Below are 26,006 nucleotides of genomic sequence, written 5' to 3'. Positions count from 1 at the left end.
GGAAGAAAGAATTGCACGCCTCGCTGGCCGTCGTCGATTGGGAGCGCATTTGCGCCCTGGGAGTGACTCAGGATGGTGGCGTTACGTAACGGAGCCCTCAGACGGCGGACTATGTGGGGGACGACGAATGCAACCCCCGTCGAAATTGCACAACGAGAAATTCCACGGCGGCGATTTATCGACGGCCATCAATCTCTGGTCAGTGACCCCACATCGGTGAACGGGGAACATCTGACTGGCAAACTCTTCCGTGACTCCGTCCCTTGCGCTGACTCCACCGCCTGGAATTCGATTGCCATCCTCCATTGCCTGATTAGCTTTTCTCTCCCTTGGATGCATGCACCTTCACTCGAGAAATGGATCACCATCCGCCTAGCATGGCGTCTGAAGCGGTCGACGTTGAGACTGTCCAGAAAGAAAAGCATGATCTGCCAATTGACGGGGACAAGGTTGATATCGGGTCCTGTCGGGAGGATGCATTCGGCAACGAGGAGCACGCGGAGGTCAAATATAAGACTTTGAAATGGTGGTATGTATCGGTCTCTCTAATCGGTAGGTTTGCTCGTTATTAATTGTATCCCATCCAGGCAATGCGGCCTGCTCATGGTGGCCGAGACCGTTTCTCTCGGGGTTCTCGCCCTCCCATCGGCAATTGCAGCGCTGGGACTGGGTCCTGCGATGGGAATTCTCATCGGCCTGGGCGGGTTAGCAACCTATACCGGTTATGTGACCGGCCAGTTCAAGTGGCGGTATCCCCATATCTCCAGCACGGCAGACGCTGGTGAGGTCTTAATGGGCCGCTTCGGCCGGGAGCTGCTATTCGGCAGTAATGTCCTGTACCTGGTGTTTCTGATGGCGAGTCATATATTGACCTTCACGGTGGCCATGAACACGATCACCAAACATGCCACCTGCTCCATCGTCTTCGGGGTTGTGGGACTAGTACTTTCTTTCTGTTTTGCTCTTCCCCGAACCCTGAAGGGAATGACATGGCTTTCGGCTATTTGTGAGTTATGCGCTTTTCCTGTGCGAACAGGACACTGACATTGTGTAGCGTTTACGAGCATCATGGCCGCCCTGTTATTAACGATCATTGCTGTCGGCGTTCAGAACGACCCGAAACCAGTCCAGGCGGCGGTGAAGACCGACCTAGTCACTGGCTTCACGGCTGCATCTAACATTGTCTTTACCTTCGGTGAGTTCTTAGTTTTGGGCTGGAGAAAGTCGTAATAACGTTTGTTCAGCAACCCACAATACTTTCTTTACCATGATGTCTGAACTTGAAGAGCCAAGGAACTTCCCGAAATCCCTGGCCATGCTGCAAGGCCTCGACCTCTCGATCTATCTTGTTGCATCTGTGGTTATCTACCGATATGCAGGGGAGGACGTGACCTCCCCGGCCCTAGGGTCCGCCGGGCCCCTGATCTCGAGGATCGCCTACGGAATTGCTCTACCAACAGTATGTCCCCCTACAAGCTAGCCGGGCTGAGCTAATTTTTCTAGATTGTCATTGCCGGTGTTATCATCAGCCACATCGCCTGTAAATCGATCTACATCCGATTGTTTGCCGGAACAGCCCGAATTCATACGAAGGATTTCGTATCTGTTGGGTCATGGATTGGTATTGTCGGCTGTCTTTGGATCATCGCCTGGATCATTGCCATGTCTATTCCCGTGTTCAACAGTCTTCTTAGTTTAATTGTGAGTTTAACCCTTCGGTACAAATGGCTACGTGCTGACTATTGGGGATAGGTTTCTTTGTTTGCAAGCTGGTTCTCCTTTGCCCTTCCTGGCATCTTCTGGTTCTGGATGAACAAGGGGCGTTGGTTCGCATCACCCCGCAAAATCCTATTATCTTGCATCAACGTTCTTGCTATTGTTGTCGGTCTTACCCTGGTAAGAAGCATTCCTAAGACCCTTTCTATCTCGCTTTTCTAATTAATTTAGTGTGGTCTCGGCCTTTACACCTCCGGCAAAACGATACATGACGATCCTAGCAGCGCAAGCTTTTCTTGCGCCGATAATTCGTGAAGTCTTTGAGATCACCTCCATTCGCATAATTTCCACTTCCATGATTTAGCCCGCATTTCTTCTTCTAAACTTCCTAGAAGAATCATTGTTCATAAAGAAAATACTGCATGTGATTTGATTTTAACAGTTGAAATATTCCATTTTACTGAGGAGAATGGCGTTGTGGCCAACCATGGTTTGTAGACAATGGTTCTTTGTTCGGTCCAGTAAATGGGGTACCAACACAAAGAAGATAGATATGCAAACCGACGCGACTTTCAGCTATGGCCTCGATTTCCTCACTCTATAGGGAGATACCTACTTCTGTGAAGCCTCACGTTTCTTCTGAAATGGTGGTTACGGGTATATATACTCGCGCTGTGTTATGATATGATCTATTCAACCACCTCTAGCAAAGCCTTCGCCTCTATCGAAAGAAGGCCTCGCAATAACTCATTCAACAGACTTCTGATTCTGTGTTCTCATCATGGGCCGTTCTACCCCCATGGATCGTTCTACCCCCGTGGCCCCTTCTACCCCCGTGGGCCGTTTCACACCCCGTCCAAAACTTTCCCGCAGCGTGTCCCCGCAAGAGTTCCTCGGTGGCACCCGCTGGATCGTGGTCCATTTCCACGACATGGCCCTAGCCGACAACGTCGACATCATGGAGGTTGTGCTCGACAAGGTGCGGAACCGAGAGTATCAATGCTACACCCATGAGCCTTGGGAGGACTACTACACCTACAAATTCGAGGTGAACATCCCGGCGAATGTGGAGTCGGAAGAGGGTTGCCAAAACACGGCCGTTGAGTTCCTCTCGAATCAGCATAAGGACGCGGTCTATTTGAGGAATAAGTTGAGGGCTGAGAAGGCTATCCAAGATAAGGAGGAAAGAGAGAATCTCGCTCGTTTCAAGGAGGAGTTTTATTCGATCAAGAAGAACCCTTCGTCCTCTTATGTGCCGGTTAGCGATGAGATGGAGAGAAACACTGGGAGAAAGATTGAGGAACTGAGTGAGTCTGGAGAGAGTGAGGGCCCTTCTTTTAGTAGTCAGTCTGAGGATGAGAAGAAGTGGTGCATGGAGTGGATCTGATTGAAGCGTTCGTGCAATATTTGGGTTTGCTGTATGCGGTTTGCTTTTGATACTCACTGTCATGCGTTCCCAGAAATCGGAGTTAGGTCACTTTTTCAACATATGTACTTGATTTTCTAGCCAGGACGACAGCTTTCCCTTTCCGTTTTTGTGCTCTCCCCTCGCCGCTTTTTGCTCACTGGGTAGATCTGAACACGCCCTGAGTGGCCTGAGGCGACTACTGGGCACGGGGTGAGCGGAAGACTGAGTGCCGAGTGAGTAACCTCAATAAACTGCACCCCAACTAGCGATCTCCCCCTTGCTTGTTTCTCCACTCCTAGTCCACTTTTGCCCGCCACACTCCCCAAAAAACCCATCACTGCCATCACGAAAATGACGAACCAGAGAAGCTATTTTTCCTTCTGATACCCACGACCTTTTCCCTAGGAGGAAATGCTGTAGTTACCGCGCTGCACCAATATGGCAAACATTTTTCTGGGCTTTCTCCGTCGAAAGATAACACAAGCCCAGATGTCCCAAGAGTCAAGAAATCCTCGGAACACCAAATAGCGCTAGTCCATTATAGATATTTTCTGAATTTGGATCCTGAATACCTACGTAGTAGAATGACATGCCAATGTTTCCCCATCAAAATGCATAATACTGAAGATCAATAATACTAATTAAAAGAATAAGATTCGAAAATTAGGATGTAGTGTTGTTTATTTGTGGCTATCCTGGCCTGGAAGGTTTAATATCTACAGTATAAAGGCATAAGTTCGGAAGGCATCGACCCTCGTCCCTTGGTTAGGCGGAGGCGACGCGACAAATGCGATTGGTGGATGGGTTAAGGATCTCAAAGGCCCGAGTGCGACTCCTTTCGCCGACGGAGGTATCGTGCCGAACGAAATGAGTGCCCAAGATATCTAGGACCTTAAGGATGCTTGGGTGGCATCGGTTAAGAGAGCTTTGACTGCAGGCGTAGACTTCATTGAAATTCACGATGCCCACGGATACCTGATCTCTTCCTTCATGAGCCCTTCTGCAAACCATCGGACCGATCAGTATGGTGGCAGCTTTGAGAACCGCATCCGACTCGCCTTGGAGGTCGCTGAGCTGACACGTGGGACCGTGGGCCCTAAGATGCCCGTATTCTTCCGCATTTCCGCCACAGACTGGCTGGAGAAGAGCCTCGCCGACGAGAAGGGCTGGAAAGCCGATGATACCGTTGAATTTGCTCGCACATTGGCAGCTCAAGGCCATGTAGACCTGATCGACATCAGCAGCGGTAGTATCCACGGCGCCCAAAAAATCACATACGGCGGCGGTCCCGGAGCCACTTTCCAGACACCTTTCGCGGCAGTCGTGAAGAAAGCGGTTGGTGATCGCTTGCTGGTTGCCGCGGTCGGAATGATTAATCACGCGCACTTGGCCCAGGAGATCTTGCAGGACTATAACCTGGATGTAGTGTTGGTGGGAAGGACATTCCAGCGGAATACGGGCATGGCGTGGCATTTCTCCAAAGATCTGAACGTGGAAATTTCGATGGCGGCGCAAATTCGGTGGGGATTTACCAGTTCTCGCGGCTCTTCGGACTATATTCAGCCAAACTCGATGAAGGCCTCTATCTTCGAGTAAGGAGGTGGCTTTTGATTTGCTTTCTAAAATAGACTAGACATAGATTAGACTTGCATTGCTATAGAAATATAGACTTTCATTGAGTGTTTATCATTTGAAGAAGTTTGTGGTCATCCTTCGAAGATGGCTAGACTTAAGTATCTTTTTACACGACTGGAAAATAATCGTTTAACAAAGCCCTCTTTTGAAAGACATCCGTAAACAGGAAAGAGCTTCTACTGGATGAAACGACTATGTCAGGATTAGAGTTATGAACTTGCTAAAGTCAGGAAGAATGTTATATTGGTAGACTGGGAGGTCCAAAATGCTGACCTCCACGCAATCTCAAATCACAAAAGAAAGTACCATAGCTCTCTCCTAACCTGCTGTTGTTCACTACACGAGCCCATCTCGAACTAAATGCCAGCGCCCCTAGCTGTATCAACAACGGACACCTACAGTTACTCTGCACCCTCCTCGGCTCCGTCAGGAACCTCACCCGGGAGTTCTACCTCCGGTTGTCCTGGCTCCTCATCCGCATTACCCTCAGTCACCTGCGCATCAATCTCATCATCCGCCACCGCCTCAATCTCATATCTCAACAGATTCTGCGGGACACTATCATCAGCTGCCTCGCTGTCCCACAGCGCCCACAGAGCGTTCCTGCTATCTCCAGAAACTGTTTCATTGACAGAAAACCACTTGTTCCCAATCTCAAGAGCGTCTGGCTCAACAGTCGAAGTACAAGTGGCATCTTCATCTTCCCCCCTGCGAGTAATAGTGCGGCAGAGCCGGCACCAAGAGTGTCCTCGAAGGTTTGAGCCGCCAGAGATACAACGACCTCCGTTGGTAGAAGCTGCGGATCTTCCGCAGTAATTCTGCCCAACTTTGTTCCAGGTTATGTGGAAATCGGTGGATGTGCAGCCGGTGCAGCCGCCTGAGGCGAACACGCGATTAGTGGCCTGACAGCAAACCCTGGGGCCGATGTTGCGACAGACAGCGTGTCTGCCGCCGCAGCGGGGCCGGCTATATTGGTGCAGGGTAACTGCATTGGCGAGGGCGAGGAAGGAGATGAGGATTGCCAGAAAAGAAATTTTGAAATGCATTGTGAGGTCGTAAGGGGCTGGACTTCTCTTTAAAGGATGTGCTGTGCGTTATAGTTTGTCTGGGAGTTCTTCGGAGAGATGTGTGCTGTTTAATTTTCCAACCTGTGTGGAAATTCAAGGAGCCTTTATATCTTTCATTATGGGGCTTGATCTCCTACAATGCGGCTCGCTTTGAGGCTGGAGTATAATCAGCGAGTCATTAAATCTCCGACTTTTGTGCAACAGTTCGTATACGAACTGGGGTCATACGACTACAGCAAGTGGTGCTGACCTCGACAGCTAGCCTAGGGGTCCGTGAAGCAACAGGACGAGAACAGAATGAGGTACACGTCTATGCGCCGAGAATTTCGGAAATAAAGTTGTCTTTGGGTACCTGAAAAGGAACTTCAATGGACAATGGAATAGTCGCAACAACAAAGGCTACAAGAGATGAGCCGTAGGGAAGGTTGTTTTGCAGAAAAATTATTATCACTCTGATTGACCGAGGTTGTAGGTAGATGAACAAAACCATCGGCAGCTAAAAACTATCAAGGCTCACCGACTCAATGCCGAGTTAAAGTTACACAAGCATTCCCTTGTCCACTTTGTGTCTGTTTTAGTTGGAATAGCCTATTACTTTCAGCCCCAAGACAAGTGACAGCTTGACCACTCAATAAACGGCTTTTCTTGAATTGAGAGAGACAGAAAAAACGCAAGCTCCAAGACATGGGGATTGCTTACGAGGCCTATTATGCTTGGCTTATTTCACAAAGCATACATCATGATGCTAATGTGACATTGGCTGCGTGTATAGCGTGACATTCAATGTACTTGAACATAACGGTTTTCTAAGATCGGTTGGTCCAGGCTTCCTTGGCACAATGACAAGCTACACAGGATCCATGCCGTTGTCTCTTCTTGAGGAAGATGCCTTGCATCAAAAGACGGAATTCTTCTACAGGCAGATATTAGTAGGAAAATTGGCATCCCAATCATCCGGGGGCTTGACAGGGGATGGCGGGGATTTCCTGCAATCAATTCGTAGGTATGTTGGTCAGTACGTGACACATGATTACTGATACCTATGAAAATCCAGTCAGCTTCAACCCGCTTGAAACCTTTGGAATTGTGTATCCAATAGGGGGGGTTCCCTCGTGGTGATTCCACAGCCTTAGGCAGGTTTGAGTCAGACCATATGACCTGCTTTGTGCAATGCTTCCTTCTTGCCCCCATCACCTCAACATCAGCATCTCACTCTCAACATCTCCTTCCCCGTATCAACATCCATCGCCCAAACATCATTTCCATCATCCTCTGAGACACAGTACTACTCAAAACCGTCCCTTGTTACCATGGGCCAAGAAATCCTCGTCACTACGGATGACCTGCGAGTTCCGACTCTCCGCATCTATTACCCCTCAAACGAAGAAACTCCCACTACAGTCATACCACCTGAGACGATCAAAAACCTCCCATCAGAATGCACGTTCGTCTTTATTCACCCCGACCATCTGGAGTCCGTGTTTCATAATGCCAAGACCCATGAACAAATCGCCAAGCATATGCGGAGACTCCGACTGGTCCTACTAAACCCAGTCGCAAATAGACCTGGCTTTGCACCTCCCCGCGGTGCGGAATCTCAGAACCTGCACTTCACCTCAAGAGGTGCAGGTGCAGACTTTCGCACCTCAACCAACCCTGAGGGTCGGGAGGGTCGATGAAGGGTAACCCTCATCGACCCGCATAAACCTGCATTTGCATAATTTTTCGACGCTTTTCCTCTTCTGATTGGATAAAATGGATGATTCATCTCTGTTTTTAACAGCTGTTCCGTCAACCTGTAGACATTTCATTGAATACTCTATCAGCACAATAAATTATGAATAAATAGTCATGTAAAAGTAAATCGTAGGCATGGTCACCTACAAATTACAAGTAATATTCGATAATATCGATTTAGTGGGTGGTCAACAGAGGTCATCGACAAAACAATATGTTAAGTTGTAGATATATATATCGTAGATACTGTAAAGTATGTGTATTTTAATAGGTAAAACTACTATTTTTCAAGAAAGCTATGAAGGCGTAGTCTGAATCCACTCATTTTTATATTATTTGAACTGTTATGTCTTCTTCTATCAATTTGCTATTAAGAATTCAGGTCAAATGATATAGGTATATCGTAAATTCGTTTGGAATGTTCTAATTGTTGGACTTAGACATTCTGATTAAAACTGTTTTCTGAAATTGAGGGCCCTTTTGAGGTGCGTTCAGGAGTAATAGAGGGTCTCTTTGAGGTGTATTGAGGTGTACTGAGGTGCGGGGAGGGTTAATCCCCGGGTTATCCACTATACCAGCGAATCAGATCTAGATAGGTGGATACAAACAATGATACATCAATTCCAGCATGTACAACAGGGTCAAACGGATACCCCAAGAATATTGTGCGTCTTTTCGCACAAACAAATCAGTAAGTTCTCTATTATCTCTCTCCTCAGTCAATACACTATGTTCTGATTTACTGAATTTATAATGTCTCAGCTCTCCGACGTCCACCTATCGTCTAGCTTCGATACTCAGGACGGGTTACCATTAGATGCGCTACAATACCTTATTTCTGACGATTCTCTTTCCCACCACCAAAGTCAGAGTCAGTTACCTTCTGAAAGCCTGTTTGATTCAGAACTAGACCTTCCGGATAATCGAGTTCAAATTCGTACGGTATCTCAGGCCCAGATACCCTTCCGCGAATCAGGCCTGACTGTATCAACGAGTTCATTATCTGCATACCAGCGGGCAGCGATGTCTGCAGAATTCGTTAAGTGGTGGCTTCACACTGACTACGGCAAGTCAAAGCGGATTAACTGGGACATAAATCCTGATAGCTATCGTGCAAAATGCTGGGAAGGGTTTCAACAAGTTGCAAATGCCAAACATAGAAAGCCAGGCGTTATATGTAATCGCTGCTGTACAGTTCTCGCGCATCCAGCTACGAATCATACTGGAACGTCGACGATACAGAAATCTCGATGGATCAAGGTGCCGACATCGACTACCGAAGAAGGGTGCTGGTAGTATCTATCAACTACTCAGTGACGCGGTATGTTAGAACTAGCCTAGATTTAATGACAGTGCTAATACTTAATTCACTCTCCCTTAGGCCGAGAGAAGACCAGCGCCTACCTTTACACAACGAACATGGGAGCAGAAGATTCTTAATCTCATCACTACATCGCAATTACCCTTCCGATCCCTCGAGCATCAAGAGTTATATGACCTCCTTTCTTACGCACGGCTAGCACCTATACCACCAAGCGTTCTATCGAGAAAGGTAATTCGCGAGCGCCTCCGGAGTTTCGTTATAGAATATCAACAAGAGACACTACAACGGCTCCCATCTGGTGCAAAACTATCACTTGCGCTTGACTGTTGGACTTCACCATTTCAGGACGCATTCATGGCTATAACAGGATGTCCTCCTTGGGTTTGAGCCCCTTGCTGGAACTCATTCTGGCGTAAATCTCGGTGAGGTTGTTCTCCAGATTCTACAAAAGCATCAAATCACTGATCGTGTACTGGCGGTGACAACTGCTAATGCGTCTAATAACAAGACGCTTATCGCAGCAATAAATAATTCAATCCGCGAACTACAGCTGAAAACAGATTCTACGATTATTCAAGTGCCCTGCCTTGCGCATATTATTCAATTGAGTCTGATTGATTTACTTGGTAAAATCAAGGTTTTACCGAAGAATGATACTGCCGAATCAGTATAGTCTGATGAGCGTATACGTTTACTTCGTGTGCGCTAGCAGAACATAAGATCGCCGATACTCTAAATAAGGTGGGTTTCTATTTGATAATCTTATACAATCAACTAACCATCCTTATAGGTTCGAGGTCTTGCGATTTATATCAATGGAAGCCCTCAACGTAAGGAAGCCTTCCTGAATCTCCAGTCCAATAGACAAAAGCTTGTCCCAATCCAGGGGAAAAAAAAAAGTTTCCCAAAAAAAAAAAAAAAGAGAGAGAGAGAAAGAAAAAGGTACCAAGATAGAACCTGACTGTTCTCGGGTCATAGGATAAGCGGAATCAAACAGATGCTTACTACTAAGAGACTGGAGGTAGAGAATTGACATGACATAATATCTTTGGAAACATCTCTCTCGAACTAAAGGACAATTGATTATTCCATTAAACAACTAGCGTATATATCATTACCATAATCATTACCCCTTCAATTATTATCCCCTAGTGCGGTCAAGCACTATCGTCGCAGTCGAGCAACTATCAACAGCCTTGCCCAGCCCACCTGCCTGCAGGGAAATTGTACTCGGCACTAAGATAGCTCTTGGTGGGCATGAGGTATGCCCATGATTCGAGCCTTTTCTTAAGGAAATGGCGGTCAAATAGATGTCGTAGCTTTGACGTAAGGGACGTCGACGAAGCTTTCGATGTCGACGAGGTGAGTTCGGAATGATGGGTTGCTATGAGGGACAGCTTTATATCGCTGTGTTTCGGAGGGTCCATATTAGGGAGGATGAAGAGAAAAGTGGACCGAGCTTTTTGGGTTGTCTCTAGTTCAGGAATCAGGACCTTATTTTGTTAGTAGATGAGATGTGTATATCAGTTTGTGGTGGCGACCTACCTTTGAAGTGGATAGTAGTCTAATGGATGGTGTATAGGTTAATGCAAATAGAGGTGGACCAAATGTTTGAGAATAAGTAAAGATATGACAGAAAAGAAACAATCTGAATATATAGTAGGACTGCAAAATCTAATCTCAGCTCGCGGCAAAGAGCTTGCTTGATGCTGGTTAGGCATGCATGACGCTATCCGAGCGAATTCCGAGCTTGGGCCGAGTTAGCTTTGACCGAAAAGTCACTGAGCTACACCGATACATTGGTCTGCATGAATGAACACATCGGTTAGGTTCCTGAGATCAGTCTCTGATAGCCAATAGTAAGTAAAATATTTCTGAAATTGTCAAATAAATGTGGTCCTCGTGAGCATAGCTGGACGATAGATCCTTAGATTCCACCATGCATCGACTATTACTTCGCGTATAATGATACTGGAAGAGGGTGATCTAGTGTCCGAATAATGGACAGGCAGATCTATATAATATATCGGTGAGCAAAGTTTGATAAATAGACGTAGTTCCTTGCCGTTCGTAGCTTGAAATATTTTACAAGACATATTGACGTTTCTATGAGCCAAGGATGCATTGCCACTTGGGACTGCCTAGCATATATATCCAGCGTTTTTCTTGTGCTTCTAGCGGTCGGAGGGGAAATTCAATTAGAGAAGGAAAGAGAGTAACGTGAAGGAGGAGGTAAGGAAGGCAGGTCGGTACACAGTTTGGCATAACATAAGAAACAATAATAACTGCTTCTTGGTCTTGGTGTGAAAGCGAAAAAAAAAGAACGATTTCCAACCGATGTGGAATTGGACCTCCATTGACAAGAGCCCGAACAACTTCTACGACCATCTAGGCCAACATCTCCCCGGAGATATAGTCCTCACTAGAGGCAACATAACGCACTTCGGGCTCGATGGCAACGCAGCTGTTGCCAAGCACTACGAAGGCCACCTTTATATTCTCGCAAACAATGTGACCCATGGCGTCGTTGGAAAGTATCGTCTGCCCGAACAAACGGACCTCACTAAGAGAACGACATACACCTGGAACTTTAGAAATATGGCCAGACTCAAGTACTCCTACGAGAATTTATGTGGCGACTACAAGAGCCAGTAAGATCAGTCTTGGATGTATGGGCTATACGAGCTCTCTTTCAACTTGATGAGCTCAGCCTACAATAGTCACAGGACCAACAGCTATGCCATAATCCTCTATGATCGAGCCAACGGAGACGCGCCTTTTGTTAGTGGATATTTGATTGCCGAGACAAGCGGGTTTGGACACAACTATGAGGGGAGTCCTAGTCCCCAAGGAATGTGCCACGCTTAGACGTTCATCAAGTGTGTCTTGACTCTGGAGTGATAATGGTGGAAAGTTTGGAGATAGCAAGATCTGCTAGGTGATCATATCTCTAACGCCTGTTTTGATTTCGAGCTGTGGTGTGAATTTACTCGTTCCAGCAACATAATGCAAAACACGGCCTGTAACAATATATATTCCGACCAAAGAGCCCAACGGGCACGAAAGAGCACTACGTAACATTATAGAGAAATAAGATCTGGAGATCATGAAAGCCCCCTGATTTGAAGCGCTTGCATTAGTATATAGGGTTCTTATGGCGTGCGTGAGTATTCTCCAAAGTAAAGTTCAAGAAGAGGAAGACGAATTTGAGAGACTTATCCGGATATTTGCCAGCCCCATTGGCATCGTATTGACTCCCTCCACCACCCTTTTGTGCAAGATTGTCTCGCTCTATGAGCCTTTCTGCTTTGAGGAGTTGGTGTAGATGCTAACATCGCTCACGAGATGTAGAGGTAATACCACGATGAACCATGACCCGCGACTGAGGTTGGATGTACAAAAGGTTGTATCGTAAATTCAACCAAGCTACAAAGATATCACGATCGTCTGAATGATCATCACCGGCTCTCATACTAGTCCCGAAACCTACCCTGACATAAAAATCTGGAGCGGCCATCCGGCAGAGATGCGTTGAGTACAACCCCCCCAAGAATACACAGTTGAACAAATTCATGAAATATTCCTTAAATAGTGATATTTTCTGCTAGGCAAATGAATTAATGTTCTGCGAAAAGAGGATTTTCCGTCAAGGAACAGTGGCATACCACGTCAGTTCGTTGGACAAAGTTGATAAAAACCCTTCAAGTGTTCATCCAAGTCGATTTCCCGATCACCGTCCTCTTTGTTGCTTTCCCCGATTCATCTTCGATTATACGTGGCCGTCTGCATCACATATTTTTCGCGTTTCCCAATTAACATGGATTCAGTTGCTACAGATCTTCCCATCGTGGATCCACACACCATGGATTCGGTTAACACGGGCTCCCCTGATGTTGATGAACATGGAATTGATGTAGTTCCGGGACTTAATTCGGAAGTCCTAGATGGCATTGCGTCGTTTTTGGATGAGTTTGGTGAAACATCTGAAGTTGATGTAATATCTGGATTTCATTCCGAAGAGGTTGGATTTGCAATATTTCCAGATGAGCATGCTGATGGATCTGAAATGCATTTATCCGCATCTAACTTGAAAGAGATGGATGAAATGAACCTGTTTAAGGATGCGTATGAGGCTAGAGACTCGCCTTGGAACCGTATGATCGAATATATAATTGTCTATACTGGCCCCGAACCATTCAGGTGCTTGTACGATCAGTATGCAGAGGCACTCCGGCGTCTCAAGAGTATCGATTATCGACGAGATTTGTATCAAGTAAGATGGTCTACTGAATCGGTGTTTCAGTTCTTCCATTTGCGTTTCCCCGTCGATATTTTGGATTTTGAAAATCCTTGTCCTTATAAACAGGCAACAGCGCTCGTGGAGTATATTCTGGACCCGGAGAAGCGTAAAGAAGCCCAATCGCCTAATGAGTTACTTGCGGCGCATCCGGTCTTTGATGCTGATCAGCTTCCTACGACTAAAATTGCTCCACGATCTTGGTCTGACGCTCTTTGCGATGAGAAATTCACAGAATAGTGGCAGTTCAGTGTCGAGGATAGAAACAGCCTTCTGCATCGTCGACATCGCCGCCTTCGGTATCACGATATGGTCACTTACACTAGGGATGAGAATGGGTTTACCTCTGCTACTCTTCATGACTCTAGGGCCGGTGTTACTATCACGAACGAGGACCCTCGTGCCGAAATCGACTATGACGCCGATGCCGCTGTTATCTTGATCTCGAGCTAGCCTGGTCCAGAAGCACATGAGACTGTGACACAAACGTTGGAGGGAGCATAGAGCAAGGAAACTACAACAGAAGAGTCAGAGAGTCTGGGACAAAAATATTGAGGCTGTAAAGATTGAGGAACAAAGGATCAGAAGCTTCTGAGTCCCGTTTTCCTCCTTTGAATTGGTCTTTCTGCCCAAATCTTTCTATTTCCTACCTTTGTGTCTGGCCTTAGAACGCACGTTTTTCCAGGGCACACAATGAGAAAATTGACAACCATGAATGAATCACAAAGCGGAAAAGACAGAAAAACAAAATAATTATTTAGTGGAATACAATGAGGCGCTCAGGTGATTGTGAATGAAACTTTTCAATATACTATGGGATTACGTAGCTGTTATGCGATGCTGTATCCAGTTTAATTAGACTCGAACGAGCACCTAGCTAGATCAGTTTAAGAGTGAGTCGCATATCAGGTGATCATTTGGGCTGACGATTTGGCTCCCACGAGACTGGCGTGATCTATTTAGGCCTTTAAATTGGTGACTTTTACCCTGCAGCAACGAAGTCCAGAAGCTTGTTCAATCTTCCTGAAATTAAGGTAGGTCTTGGAGAACAAGAGAATCTAACAACGATCAAACGCATTCACTGTTCTTTTGATGCATCATTGAAAATTTTCTTTATCCCTTTGAACTGCCTTGTTAGACAATATAGGAACCTTTCAGTTAAACTGTAGTCACTATAATTTCATTGTACGTCATGATTTCCTTATTAGTCTGTAGGCCCTGGAAAATCCCTTTTAAACCCCAGTAGTCGGGACTTTCAGTTAAACAGAAACCCCATAAACTAACGGATGATTCCGCCAGGAATTGGAAATGCAGGAAAGTCCCGAAATTGAGATCACTGCCTCGAATACTATATATACAGCATCAGTTCGAGGAGTCTTCCATCAAAAGAATCCTGTAATCAATTGCATCTTCCCCAAGCTTACCTTTAGACCACTACTTTTTTTCTAAGATCCCTTAATCTTCCCTCATAAACTTCGGATTTCCCCTCCTTTTCAACCAATATACTAAAATGTCGAACAATAGTGACGATATCCTTCACGTCGTCGTCAACATCGGTCCCTGGATGAACACCACGGTCATGAGTCGCTATGAGATAGCGTTGCAACGCCTTTTCGAAAACCGACGATTCCACGTGATCAAGAATGTTGCTCCCAATGCGCAAGAAAGAAGTCCCTTCTCCTTGATTTTCAAAGTCAGGGTTCCACCCATAACTGCCGTGCAAGACCGCCACCAGGCAGCTCGACACCAGGCCAAAGAATTTGTATGGGCTCTTCTATACCCACAAAGGAGAGACGCGGACATGAGGGGTATTGTACCTCATATGCATCCAACCTTCTGTCGCCGGACACGTCTGCCGCACCGCAAAGGTTTCCTTGGTCCTCGCCAGCTTCCAACAGAGTCAGAAAGATTGCAGGCAATAGAGACCGATGTCATGATTCGTCAAAGAGAGTATATCCCCACTTGTCCGCGTGCGGCTGCTAAGAAATACGTTCCGCCGGGCTACACCCCTCACGCCGGTGAACCCTATACATACGCATGGCGGATACGTGGACTTCAGGAACATGGACGGTCGGTACAAAGACCACAGAACTACGGACTGCAGAACGGCGAACCACAGAGACTGATATCCCAGAGCCATGCACCTCAGAATCATGCACGTCTACAGCACGCACATCCAAAACTAACAGCGAAGATGCGCGCACATCAGATACACGCAAATCAGAAATCTGCACCTCAGACACGTACACAACAGCCATATCTACTACAGACAAACGAACCTCAAGTACCTGTACCACCGGGATATGGACAGAACATACCTATGCCCCCGGGCTATATGTTCCCTTCTCCTATGGCCCCTGTGACCAAGGGCTATCCATCCCAGGGTTATGCATCCCAGGGCTACCCACCCCAAGGCCATGCGCCTCCTCAAGGTCGTGCTTCTAAGCGAAGGCCTGCACCCGAAAGCTACCCGCCGGAAGCGAAGCGACAAAGGCGATAATACTTTATTTGTCGTCTGTCCCGCATTGAGTTTTTCATTATCTGGTCATGTCTTTCTTTGTTGCCAGAGTCGACATCAGCAAAAAGAGAAGAGTTGAAAAAACAAAGAACAAAGGACGAAAAGAGAAAAAAAAAAAAAAAAAAAAATTTCCTTTGTTGTCAGCATTACAGGTGTTGTGGGATTTTTGAAGATTTGATATCTTTTCTTTCATATATACCCAGCTTTGTATCAAGTTTCAGCGCATCATTCTTAATCATTTTTAGATGCATTTCATTTGTTCATGTTTGTTCAGTCTTCAGGAGTATCGTATTGGAATGTTCACCTTTGTTTGTGCTTTTTTGGTCTTCAAGGGTATCATTGGGTCGTTTGGGTTGGTTTATGTTCAGTCAATTTTTGAGTGGATTATTGTTCATGTCATTGTTGTTAAGAAGAGGTCATATAGTTTAGTGGGCAAGGCACTCGGCCTACGAGTTAGACGGACCGAACTTCTCCCCCGACAAGGGGAGAAGTGAACGGGTCTCTACGAGCAGGGCGACGGCCAAGACCAGGACCAGATCTCTTTTTTTCCAAAACAATAACTTCGACGCGAATCTAATTTTTATTTAAAATTGATTGATTGATCTTGTTAAATATTGTTTGTTAAATTCACTTCTTCGTTTTTTAATTATATTGTTTTGTATATAATTACTGTTTATCTAGATCTATCATTGTCAGATAAGAAACATTTAACATGTATGTACGTTCCTTCACTCCTTCCCGTCCTCCATTCCACAACCAACCCTCAAGCAACCAGCTTCATCCCCGCAAAAACAACCCTAGAAGCGAATATTATACTCGCTCCGAGCAACGAGGCAACCCCGGCGAAGATAATCGCCGCATCGTAGTTGCCGTATTTATTGATCATGGCCCCGGTGATCGGTGTTCCCGTTAGTCCAGCGATACTAAGCACGCCCAGCGCCATTCCCATGTACGACCCGATCTGGTTCGGTTGAGGTGCCGTCATGGCGATCGTCGCTGTGAACAAGGAGATGACGGTTCCGCTGAAGAAGCCGAAGAGCACGGAGAAGACAATCATTCCACCGTGTGAGGTGATGCGGAGCCAGCAGAGGATGAGGATTCCGCAGATAAAGCACGCCCCGGATAGCGTGTTGAATCGACCAAGGTGGTTGGCAACGGCGCCGCTGAGAAGTCGACCGACGAGGGACCCGGCGTTCACGATGGCGATTAGATAGTAGGAGAGGTTGACGCTGATGGAGACGGATTGCGCGTAGCCGGGGATGAAGTAGAATGGAACAAAAAGTGCCCAGATGACTAGGAAGAGACCGATGATTTGGATTGTATAGCCGGGATGCTTCCAGGCTTCGAGGAGGAGAGGAGGTCCGGTGCGTCGTTTCGGGACGTTGGAGGTCACAGAGGCGCAGGCGATGATGCTTAAGGCTAGCATGACGAATCCGAGGATGCGGACAGTCCAGCCAAAGCCAAGGTCGGTGCGGTGAAGCATGCGATTCAAGGCGATGGGGAAGAGGATCCCTGCTAGAGACGATCCGCTGGAAGCGATTCCTATTGCGAGAGGACGCCTTTGGAAGAAATATTGGTTGACGGCAGTCAGGGTGGGAGTGTATGTCAAGCCGTTGGTGATACCTCCCAGAATGCCTTGGGCTAGAATAAACTGGTAATATTCTTTACACAGGCTAGTCAATATGACTGATACTACGAATAACAGCGAGCATGAAATCAGGATAACCTAACGTCGTCAGCTCTATGTAGGGATGACCCTGTCAGGTGGAAAAGAGGTACCTTGGGACCGTAGCGATCCATCAGGGGACCGGAGACAAGTCCTGATGAGAACATGAAGAAGACTTGGAGAGAGCCAATCCATGCAATGTTCGAGGCACTTTGGCCTCTGAGAAGCGTTTGTCCGTAGTACGCCTCGTAGATACTGCCACGTTGTTAGTCCCAGTATATCGGTTGACCACAGACAGTGAAGCACCAACCCGAATGCATTGATGTATCCAAATGTATTGAACATCACACACCAGCAAGAAAGAACTGCCATCCATGCCTTCAAGCCCCCTTCGGGAAATGTCGGTGGCTTCGGAGGGACATTCTCCTCGTCCACAGGGATAGGCTTTTCGGCCTTAGTGGACATTGTAGTGGTATTATTTGAAAAGTTTCTGATTTATTTCAAAAAAGCCATGTGTTACCATTCAAGATGGCACAGAAGCTATATAGTACTCTTCCAGCCGGTGATATCGCGAAAGACGGTGTACTTCGCATGGTAGTCCGGGGATTTCCCAAAGGAGATAATATCCCGGGCCGGACTCGGGCTCGGGTCTTGGCGCCTCGGACGAGCTGACTCATCCGGGAAATGGAAGTTGAGCCAATCAGAGTGTCACTTTCAACTTTTCGCTCACGCTTTCTATAGATTGCATTATGGGCGATTCAGTTGTTTCATTACATTAACATTGAAAGCTGGATGATCCGTGAGTTCTTTTTAAATGATATCCCTTGCCATCCTACTATAGCACAGTATCCTTGGTAACCGAATTTACGATGAGCGATTGCCGTATTCCCCGAGGTATGCAGGGATGCCTCGTCATGCCCTTACGTACCCCTCGCTGTGATCAAGTTTATTGGAACTTAAAATATATGACTGAAGGATTTACACGTTATGTGGACAAAGCATTAATGATTCTCTTGGCGTTTCCAATTTTCCATAAGTACTATATTTGTGGCACCCTTCAGCAATAGGTACAAGGCATGGCAGCAAATGGAGATATCACGAAGAACTAACTCCCTAATAGATGCAGAAAGGTACTAGAACTTGAAAGGTTCTGCGGTTTAGTGATCATCTAAGGAAACATTTTCGCAATCACCGCATCTGTATATGCCCACAAAATTGACGAATGATCAGCACAAAAGCTCCGTCCCGTATAGAACGTGCTTTGCCGTCCTTGCAGCGCATACAGCTTGCGATAAAAGCCTGTCCGAATGTCCTCTGCCGACACTCTAGGTGAGGCGGGTGAGTGATTTGCTAACAGAAGCAACTCTGGCGACGTCACATTGTAAGTTCCGGCATCTTTCATCCGGCGGAGACTGGACATGATGAGCTCGGTTGCATCTCGCGGAGTGAGATCCTCGTCGCCGATTATCTCGCTGGTCACGTAGCCGCTGACCCCAGGATAGCGCAAACGCCAGGCGAATGGAGTCCGTGGGAGACTTCCGGGTCCGTTCTCCGGCTGGGTGTTGATGACGCTGAGAGCGTCGGGAATGCCAGTGTGATTGAGGACGGCGACGTAGTAGTTGTTCCATTTCCATTTTTGAAATATCTCGAGCTCCGTGTCGTCTAGATCAAAAGTGTTGATGTTGTCGAGTGTTGGAGGCATGGCGATCAGTAGCTTCTGAGCCCGGATCAATTTCGTGGTGCCGTTGGCTCCTTGCACAATGGCTTGCACCGATTGGAGTGATCTCTCGGTTTGAGTAACGCTGCTGCTGAAAAGAACGTCTTGGCCAAGCACGGCAGCTGCCTTGCGATATAGGTCCATTCCCCCGTTTCTCGGTGTCATAAATCCTCGTAGAAGGGCGTCGATCTGTGGAAGCCCGAAGCTCTGGATCACATATAAGGTAGGCACGTCGAGCAGATTGCCTACTTCCTGGCTAAAGGTGAAGATTAAGCTCAACGCCCCCTCGAGCTGGTGCTTGGTTACAAACTCGCCGAATGGACGCCATAGATCATCATGGATCGGGTCGGGGAGGTTGAGAGTGCCGTCGCGGAGGGATTCGTATTTCTCGATGACGCTGCGATAGAGAAGGGCTCCTGCAACAATACTCAGGGTACCGTTTGGAGGGGGCACTCGAATTCCGGTCTCAAAGTTGACATTTTCAGTGAGAAGCGTGTCAGGAAGCAATGTTCTCCAGTCGACTCCGAGTCGCCTAAAATAATTCCGGGACAAAGGATCGTTGAATACTCCCTCGACGCCGTAGTCAAAGTGTTGACCATTTCCAAGATCGTATGTTTCCGTGTGGCCGCCGAGATACTCGCTATTTTCCACCACAATCACTGATCTACCTTGATCCTTCAGTCGGATGGCTGCGTAGGTGCCAGTAGCGCCACCTCCAATGATACAGACATCGCGAGTGATGGTGTCTTCCGCAAGAAAGGTTCGCTCGGAGATCCTAGCTGCATTTGCCAGTGTCGCCAATACCAGCAGCACGGTATTAAATTTATTAGCTAAAACTCGGTAAAACGCCATTTTCGCTTCAACAAAGGAAGGTCGAAGGCCCTCCCGGGCTTAAATTAATAGCCCTGGAGCTGTAGCTCCATAGATCAGCTGGCAACCGGGAGAGCTGAATACGAAGTAGTATTTTGCTCTTAGAGTTTGGTGACATGACACTGAATTATAAAGATACCACACATCGCCTCGTCGAAGGTGTCACATAGCCCCTGGCCAAGTTTGCCAAGCTTATATTTATCAGTATACACACAGGTTCGCTTAATTTCCACTGTTACATACAAAGGAAGGTTTCTTCTGCCTCAATATTCACAAATTTATATTTCGGTCATGCCTTGAGGTCTATGAGTTCTCGATCATCCTCTGTAGCTCACCAAACACTGCGATAATATCTTCCTTCTGAGAAGACCAAAAGCTGCTTTCATCTGCCAAACGCAGATCCTCGCCCGACGCCCCTCGAAGCAGGACATCCTTGTCCGGAAATGTCAGGGGAATAGTTCTCTCGACCGGTGTCATACGCAAGCCCTGTAGAACCTGACGCAGCTGCTCTGCCGCCTTCCCTCCTCCATGGCCACCATAGCTGACAATCATAGCTGGCTTTCCCTTCCATTCATGATAAAGATAGTCCAGCGCGTTCTTGATACTGGCCGGATATCCCCAGTTGTATTGGGGAGTAACGAAAATGAAGGCATCGTGAGCCGCGATTTCTTGCGACCAGGCCCTGGCATGCGCGTGGGTATATTCATCGGGTGGCTTAATCTGCGAAGGAATCCCTGGCTCGTCGCACAGGGTGAGGTTCCACTCGGCAAGATCAATCAGTGAAAGAGCCGTGGGAGGAAATGCCCGTTCGATCGTCTGGCGCACAAAACCTGCGACCTGAGGACCGACGCGTGGATTGCGCTGGCTGCAGATAATCAAACCAATTTTCGGAGCCATTTCGGTATTGAGGATTGCATGTGGAAGAGCCTTGCTTGTACGGAGTAGGTTTTTAGGTCCACATTTATAGCGATCTGCCCTGCGTCGGGGTAGTTACCTCCGAGTCGGACGGACTGGATTTATCTCCGAGAAACTCCGAACAGGCGATATCAGATCTGAGACACTTGATGTTCCCCTTGCACATGACCCTTTGGAGACAGGCGCATGATTCATGATTAAAAAATTAGACCTGGGATCTAGATGCTTCCAAGGGCTAAGGCGAAATACCCTTGCGTCCCTGACGAAAATGCCACGACATGCACCTTTCGTCGGGCTGATCTACCAGACTACCACCGATAAGGGTTCGATCACATTCCAAGGCTTCAGGATTCCCGATTTTTAGGATCTTCTGATGCTTCTGCAAGCTGTAGAACTGATGCACCCCCCTTAATTCGGCTTCCCGAGAATCTAGATATTCAGTTGCGCTTCTAGGACTCGCCGGAAATCTTACCCGGGTCACAAGCCGCCGCTTTGTGTTGGGAACTTCGTCAGGAATTTTAGGCATTGTCCGCATTGAACTAGTTCTTCTTTGAGCCCTGAAGAACTGGGATCGCCGGGTAAGGAAAAGTGCTTGGTTTGGATAGTCCGGTTTGCAGGGTTCATTGCTAAACCTAGATGCGGAAATGACCATGTCAGTGACAAAGAACGTCCGGGTTCCCTGGTCATCGCTGAGGTCATTCAACTCTACAATAACTTGCGGTCAGGAGAGCTGTAAGCCTTGAGCACTTTGTCAGAATAGATTTCCGGGGATATGTGCGATTTCAAACAGGGTCTTGTCGTGAGATATTGTCGAGTACATTTAGTTGCACGCAATCGATGTCCCCAACTGGCCTTCTGGGTTTAAATTTAAAGCTCGACCTAGGGTAGCATCAGTTTGAAATTGAACTATTCTTCTAGTAGATGGCTTTTCAATTCCTTATAGTTAATCGTCATGTCAGCCAAACACAAATGCGAGCTTCATCAAGATGAGATCGGACGGCGTCTGTTGCTCAATCATATTGACAGATGCGCCTTGGATTCACCAGACAAGGTAGCCTTCTATCAAGTTATTCTTGGAGACTCCAAGGAGTGGGTCTTGCGCTTGACATATTCCGATTTGAGGGCCTTGATAAACCAACTTGCCTGGTGGCTGGATGGGCTACGCCCCAAAGGTCAAGGGGGTAATGAAACCCCGATAGCGTGAGTAGAATATCCCTCCGACTAGGTGACTAGTCCTGACCTTTGTAGCTATCCAGGGCCAAGCGACTTGAGACATCTACTCCTTGCACTGTCTTGTAATAGAATAGGGTCCAAGGTATGCCATGTCATGACCAGGTATCAGAAGTAGTCTTTAACCATCTATTAGGCACTGCTGCTCTCACCTCGCAATAGCGTCCATATTCACACACATCTGGTCAACGAATGCGTGTGCAGGTTACTTATACACCTGCAATGATGTTGTGGGCCAGATCTCTTCCAAGAGCACAATCATTTCCTGTGTCTTGGATGACTTGGCTGATCTGCTCAATAACAAAGCTCCTATTCCGAGACGTTTCCTTACCACGAAACCTGGACGAGCGCTTCTAGCCAAGCAAGCACGCCCAGAGGGCAATCGATGATGATCAGAAAGCTCACGTCCTCCTAACTGGAAGCACGGGGTTCGTCGGATCATATATATTGGACTCTCTCTCACGCTGCCCCGTGCGTTGGGAAAACCACCTGTCTTGATAGGCGGACTAAGAATCGAGCTGCATTATCTGATACCAAAAGGGCCAGTTCTTCATCCAAAGTGGAGTATTTATTGGGAAATCTCGACAGAGACAACCTTGATCTTGATATTGGTATCTTCTCGAGACTGGGCAACTCTGTTACCGTCATTCTGCACTGTCAATGGTCGGTAAACTTCAACCAGCCGTTATCGTCCTTCCAGCCAAATATCCAGAGAGTCGAAAATCTCGTCCTTTTTGCACACGGCGCCAAGTACAACCCACTGATTTTCTTTCTATCATCGATAGCGACTGTCAAGCAGTGGGACCAAAACAGTCCAGTTCCGGAGAAGCCGCTAAGTGACCCCAAACACGCCCAAACCGGGTACGGGCAGAGCAAACTGCTTGCTAGTCTGTTGCTTGAAGAGGGCGGCAAGTATACGGGCATTCTCGCTCTTCTATTTGTCGTTTAGGTCAGGTGACCGGTCCCGTTGGTCGTATTGTGAAGCAGAAAGCATGGCCTCGATCGAATTGGTTCCCGGTCATGCTGGATGCGTCCAAATTCATTCGGTGTGTTCCAGACTCATTGGGGGCGGCAAGTATACTAGACTGGGTCCCGGTGGATGAAGTTGCAAGAATGTTTACCGACCTGGTGCTTTGGAGACACTCAAAAAATGATGAAACCCGTCCGTTGACTGATTATTATCATCTGGCAAATCCGGAACTCGCATCTAACAATGACCTTCTTCCAGTCATTTCAAAGCGACTGGGAGAAGGCATAAAGGTTGTTTCTTTATCGGAATGGGTTGATCAATTACGGAAGTCGGCAACAACTGCAGAGGATGATTTTAATACAGACATGACCCTATTAAGTTTCTTCCAGGGTCTAAAAGACACACAAGACGAGTCTCCGGTGGTGCTGGAGACTCGAAATACGCAAGAGCGTCTTCCAGGACTCAGCAAGATTCGCGAGGTAAATAGTACATATATGGAAACCTTGCTTGACCAGTGGGGTTTCGAGACACGTAATTAGACCCCATATAGCTATCAGATTAAAGGAAATTGGATCAATGCACACGTACTACCCCTGATCAAATATTCACATGACAGTATGAGAGAAATGTGACGTTGCATCCCGCGTCGGCGAGTCTGTGCATCCCAAGTTCATTCGGCGATTGAGGCTATGCAAGGGTATGGTGCATCACTATTTCCTGCTGTGTGGCCAAGTTACCTGTCATACGAATACACCTGTCTCTTGCTTTCACCTGCAGCTGTCTTGATTTACCAGCGTCATTTCTGGCTCGGTGATTTTACCATGCCGCTTCATTAAAGCGAACGGTGCATTTTGAAATGTGATTTACTTAATTTCGTGTCATGCTCCAGACCACGGGTCTTAATCGCTTCTTACAATGCCGAGATGCCTTTGTTCAATTGATATCGAATTCTGCCAGACAATTAAAGAACGAGGCATTGTAGCACGTCGGATCAATAAATGCCGGTGCAAGCTCTGGCGCCAGAAGGCTCTGTCCCTCGGCAATTGTTGTCACCGCGGGTGCCCCTTGGGTTGTCCTTTCTAAGTCATTCGGGGTGGTTTGAGACGGAACGATCTTTTCCAACGGTCCTGCATTCCACCGTTCAATTGAATCGGAAAGAATATCAGCCGCAGAAGATCGCAAGCAATGATATGCGGATTCCGCAGAGTTCCAGGTTCGTTTCGTGCTTTTCAAACACCCCAGGATCAGCGTGACGCGGTTACAATGATGATCGAAACATTCTTCCGAGTGGCTGATCGATGTAGCGAGTTGGATCATTCCGCAAAGGGCTAAGGCGGAGATCACGAACGGGGAATGTTTCTGGATGTTCGGACACACTGATATCGAGTCCGATATTCGCCGTGATGCTTCAGTGGCTTTGATGCTGTGGACGAGGCGAGTGAAGGTTGATGAGAGATGACAGGTCGCGGAAGGCCAGAAGAAGTCGTCTGGCTGGGTTAGAAGGGGCTGCAGGTCACTTCTTGGCAGATGGAGCAACATGGCGGCATAGGAAATGGTCAAGTGTGCTTGAAACATCATCTCGTCGACGTTCCCATACGAGTCCACGATATCCAGTTTCTTCGGGGGTAGATGGTTGACCCAGCTCACGAGCGCATTCTCGATGGCTTGTAGGTGATCGCGATGGTAGTCGCGTAATCGGTTCAACACAAGAACTCTGCAGAGAATCGTGGCCGCCTCAATGCGATAGCTAAATGATGAGAAAACTGTCTCTTCCTCCGCAAACACCCTCCGCTTGAAATCCAGCATCCTACGCGGCCCCGGGACATCGCATCCTGCAGCGTACACTGCGTCTTCGCAGGGCAGTCCGACCTCCGGGGTGACGCCACTACAGCGAAACGTGATGTTCTTGAGCTGGACTGCCATGAAGATGTCCGTGATATACAATTCCCACCACGTTCGTCTGATGCTCTCCGCCTCGGTCGATCCCTCAGACTGTGAGGTTGACGCAAACTCCCATCGATTCATCCCTAGCTCGAACGCAATTTCGGTGCTATGTGAGAATGCTTCTTGGGCCTTTTCCTGCTCTCCGCGCGCATAGAGAGCGATGGAGTAAATCAACCAGGCTTGGACCATGCATGGAGAACGGTCTGGATTGGATGTCAGTTCGGCCTCAACTCCTTCCTTCAGATGCAAGCTGGAGCTAGATGGTGCGTAGTGTGAACCCACGAAGTTCACGACTAGCTGAAGAAAATTGGGATAATTTCGGTCTTTGTACAAAGAGAACGGGACCAGGATTGGGTGCGCAACGTGGAAGTTCTCGTAGAACAACCGGAGGAAACGATCATCGAAATCCCCGGCTCGACATTGATGACCGAGACCATTCTGGCCGGTGCCATTTTGTGGAAGAGACGCAGGCCATGAGATGCTTCCAAAATCAGGATGCGATCGTCCCTGCGACGATACATTGTCGTGCGCATTAGTCGGAGCTGAACTGCTGGCTTGGAGAGTTGAAGTTGGGGACTACTGGCATCGTCGCTTTCTGTTATCAACTTGTGCTTCATTCATAGATAGGGAATACTGACGCTGAGTCCATTTCTACGAGTTGGAGTTTGATATTGCGACATTGAGTCGTGATGCGGCTTTCTGCGTCCGCCGCGTCGCGAAGGCAGGTATTGACAGAGGAGGCCGCTCTGCGAACACCGCGAGCAGGAAGGCTTGCTAGCGTCACATTTCAGGTGTTGCTTCCTGCACTCGGTGCAGGCCAAGGCGGCCAGCCCACTGTCCCGATTCGATCTGAGAGGAGGCATACCTGATTCATCGTTGGGAGGTTGACCAGTCTTGCTTTTTTTTCCCCCGGGCTTCACGACGCTTTGGGCGTTGGTCTTACGTAATGCGGCGGGCGTGGACGTTGATGCCTCAGGTCTCCACATCTGGAC

The 26,006-nt window shown here is 47.5% G+C and overlaps 10 protein-coding genes across 10 annotated transcripts; 6 read left to right on the top strand and 4 right to left on the bottom strand.

The window, feature by feature from the left end:
* Positions 1-356: 356 nt before the first annotated feature.
* Positions 357-2,031, top strand: KD926_011179 (amino acid transporter; the record flags this gene model as incomplete). Its single annotated transcript, XM_053103434.1, has 7 exons — positions 357-529; positions 588-1,006; positions 1,055-1,195; positions 1,245-1,459; positions 1,504-1,701; positions 1,753-1,896; positions 1,948-2,031. 7 exons carry the CDS (start codon positions 357-359, stop codon positions 2,029-2,031), a joined length of 1,374 nt encoding a protein of 457 aa, XP_052953221.1.
* Positions 2,032-2,497: 466 nt separating this feature from the next.
* On the top strand, positions 2,498-4,720 carry KD926_011178 (NADH-dependent flavin oxidoreductase; the record flags this gene model as incomplete). Its single annotated transcript, XM_053103433.1, has 2 exons — positions 2,498-3,023; positions 4,062-4,720. 2 exons carry the CDS (start codon positions 2,498-2,500, stop codon positions 4,718-4,720), a joined length of 1,185 nt encoding a protein of 394 aa, XP_052953220.1.
* Positions 4,721-5,160: 440 nt separating this feature from the next.
* KD926_011177 (uncharacterized protein) lies at positions 5,161-5,805 on the bottom strand (the record flags this gene model as incomplete). Its single annotated transcript, XM_053103432.1, has 1 exon — positions 5,161-5,805. The coding sequence occupies one exon, from the start codon at positions 5,803-5,805 to the stop codon at positions 5,161-5,163; it is 645 nt and encodes a 214-aa protein (XP_052953219.1).
* Positions 5,806-7,136: 1,331 nt separating this feature from the next.
* On the top strand, positions 7,137-7,505 carry KD926_011176 (uncharacterized protein; the record flags this gene model as incomplete). The annotated part of the gene is made up of 1 exon (XM_053103431.1): positions 7,137-7,505. One exon carries the CDS (start codon positions 7,137-7,139, stop codon positions 7,503-7,505), a length of 369 nt encoding a protein of 122 aa, XP_052953218.1.
* Positions 7,506-11,224: 3,719 nt separating this feature from the next.
* Positions 11,225-11,542, top strand: KD926_011175 (uncharacterized protein; the record flags this gene model as incomplete). The annotated part of the gene is made up of 1 exon (XM_053103429.1): positions 11,225-11,542. One exon carries the CDS (start codon positions 11,225-11,227, stop codon positions 11,540-11,542), a length of 318 nt encoding a protein of 105 aa, XP_052953217.1.
* Positions 11,543-12,704: 1,162 nt separating this feature from the next.
* Positions 12,705-13,424, top strand: KD926_011174 (uncharacterized protein; the record flags this gene model as incomplete). The annotated part of the gene is made up of 1 exon (XM_053103428.1): positions 12,705-13,424. One exon carries the CDS (start codon positions 12,705-12,707, stop codon positions 13,422-13,424), a length of 720 nt encoding a protein of 239 aa, XP_052953216.1.
* A 1,270-nt stretch (positions 13,425-14,694) lies between these two features.
* KD926_011173 (uncharacterized protein) lies at positions 14,695-15,684 on the top strand (the record flags this gene model as incomplete). Its single annotated transcript, XM_053103427.1, has 1 exon — positions 14,695-15,684. One exon carries the CDS (start codon positions 14,695-14,697, stop codon positions 15,682-15,684), a length of 990 nt encoding a protein of 329 aa, XP_052953215.1.
* Positions 15,685-16,465: 781 nt separating this feature from the next.
* Positions 16,466-17,833, bottom strand: KD926_011172 (MCT family MFS transporter; the record flags this gene model as incomplete). The annotated part of the gene is made up of 3 exons (XM_053103426.1): positions 16,466-17,428; positions 17,482-17,623; positions 17,679-17,833. The coding sequence occupies 3 exons, from the start codon at positions 17,831-17,833 to the stop codon at positions 16,466-16,468; spliced, it is 1,260 nt and encodes a 419-aa protein (XP_052953214.1).
* Positions 17,834-18,536: 703 nt separating this feature from the next.
* On the bottom strand, positions 18,537-20,852 carry KD926_011171 (NADPH-dependent FMN reductase Lot6; the record flags this gene model as incomplete). Its single annotated transcript, XM_053103425.1, has 2 exons — positions 18,537-19,915; positions 20,291-20,852. 2 exons carry the CDS (start codon positions 20,850-20,852, stop codon positions 18,537-18,539), a joined length of 1,941 nt encoding a protein of 646 aa, XP_052953213.1.
* Positions 20,853-24,003: 3,151 nt separating this feature from the next.
* Positions 24,004-26,000, bottom strand: KD926_011170 (fungal specific transcription factor domain-containing protein; the record flags this gene model as incomplete). Its single annotated transcript, XM_053103424.1, has 3 exons — positions 24,004-25,590; positions 25,649-25,788; positions 25,880-26,000. The coding sequence occupies 3 exons, from the start codon at positions 25,998-26,000 to the stop codon at positions 24,004-24,006; spliced, it is 1,848 nt and encodes a 615-aa protein (XP_052953212.1).
* Positions 26,001-26,006: the final 6 nt, after the last annotated feature.

The sequence above is a fragment of the Aspergillus affinis genome, assembly GCF_023601865.1.
Source record: "Aspergillus affinis strain CMG 70 chromosome Unknown NODE_90_length_157425_cov_88_179500, whole genome shotgun sequence".
NCBI lineage: Eukaryota > Fungi > Ascomycota > Eurotiomycetes > Eurotiales > Aspergillaceae > Aspergillus > Aspergillus affinis.
This window is presented reverse-complemented; position numbering and strand designations above follow the sequence as displayed.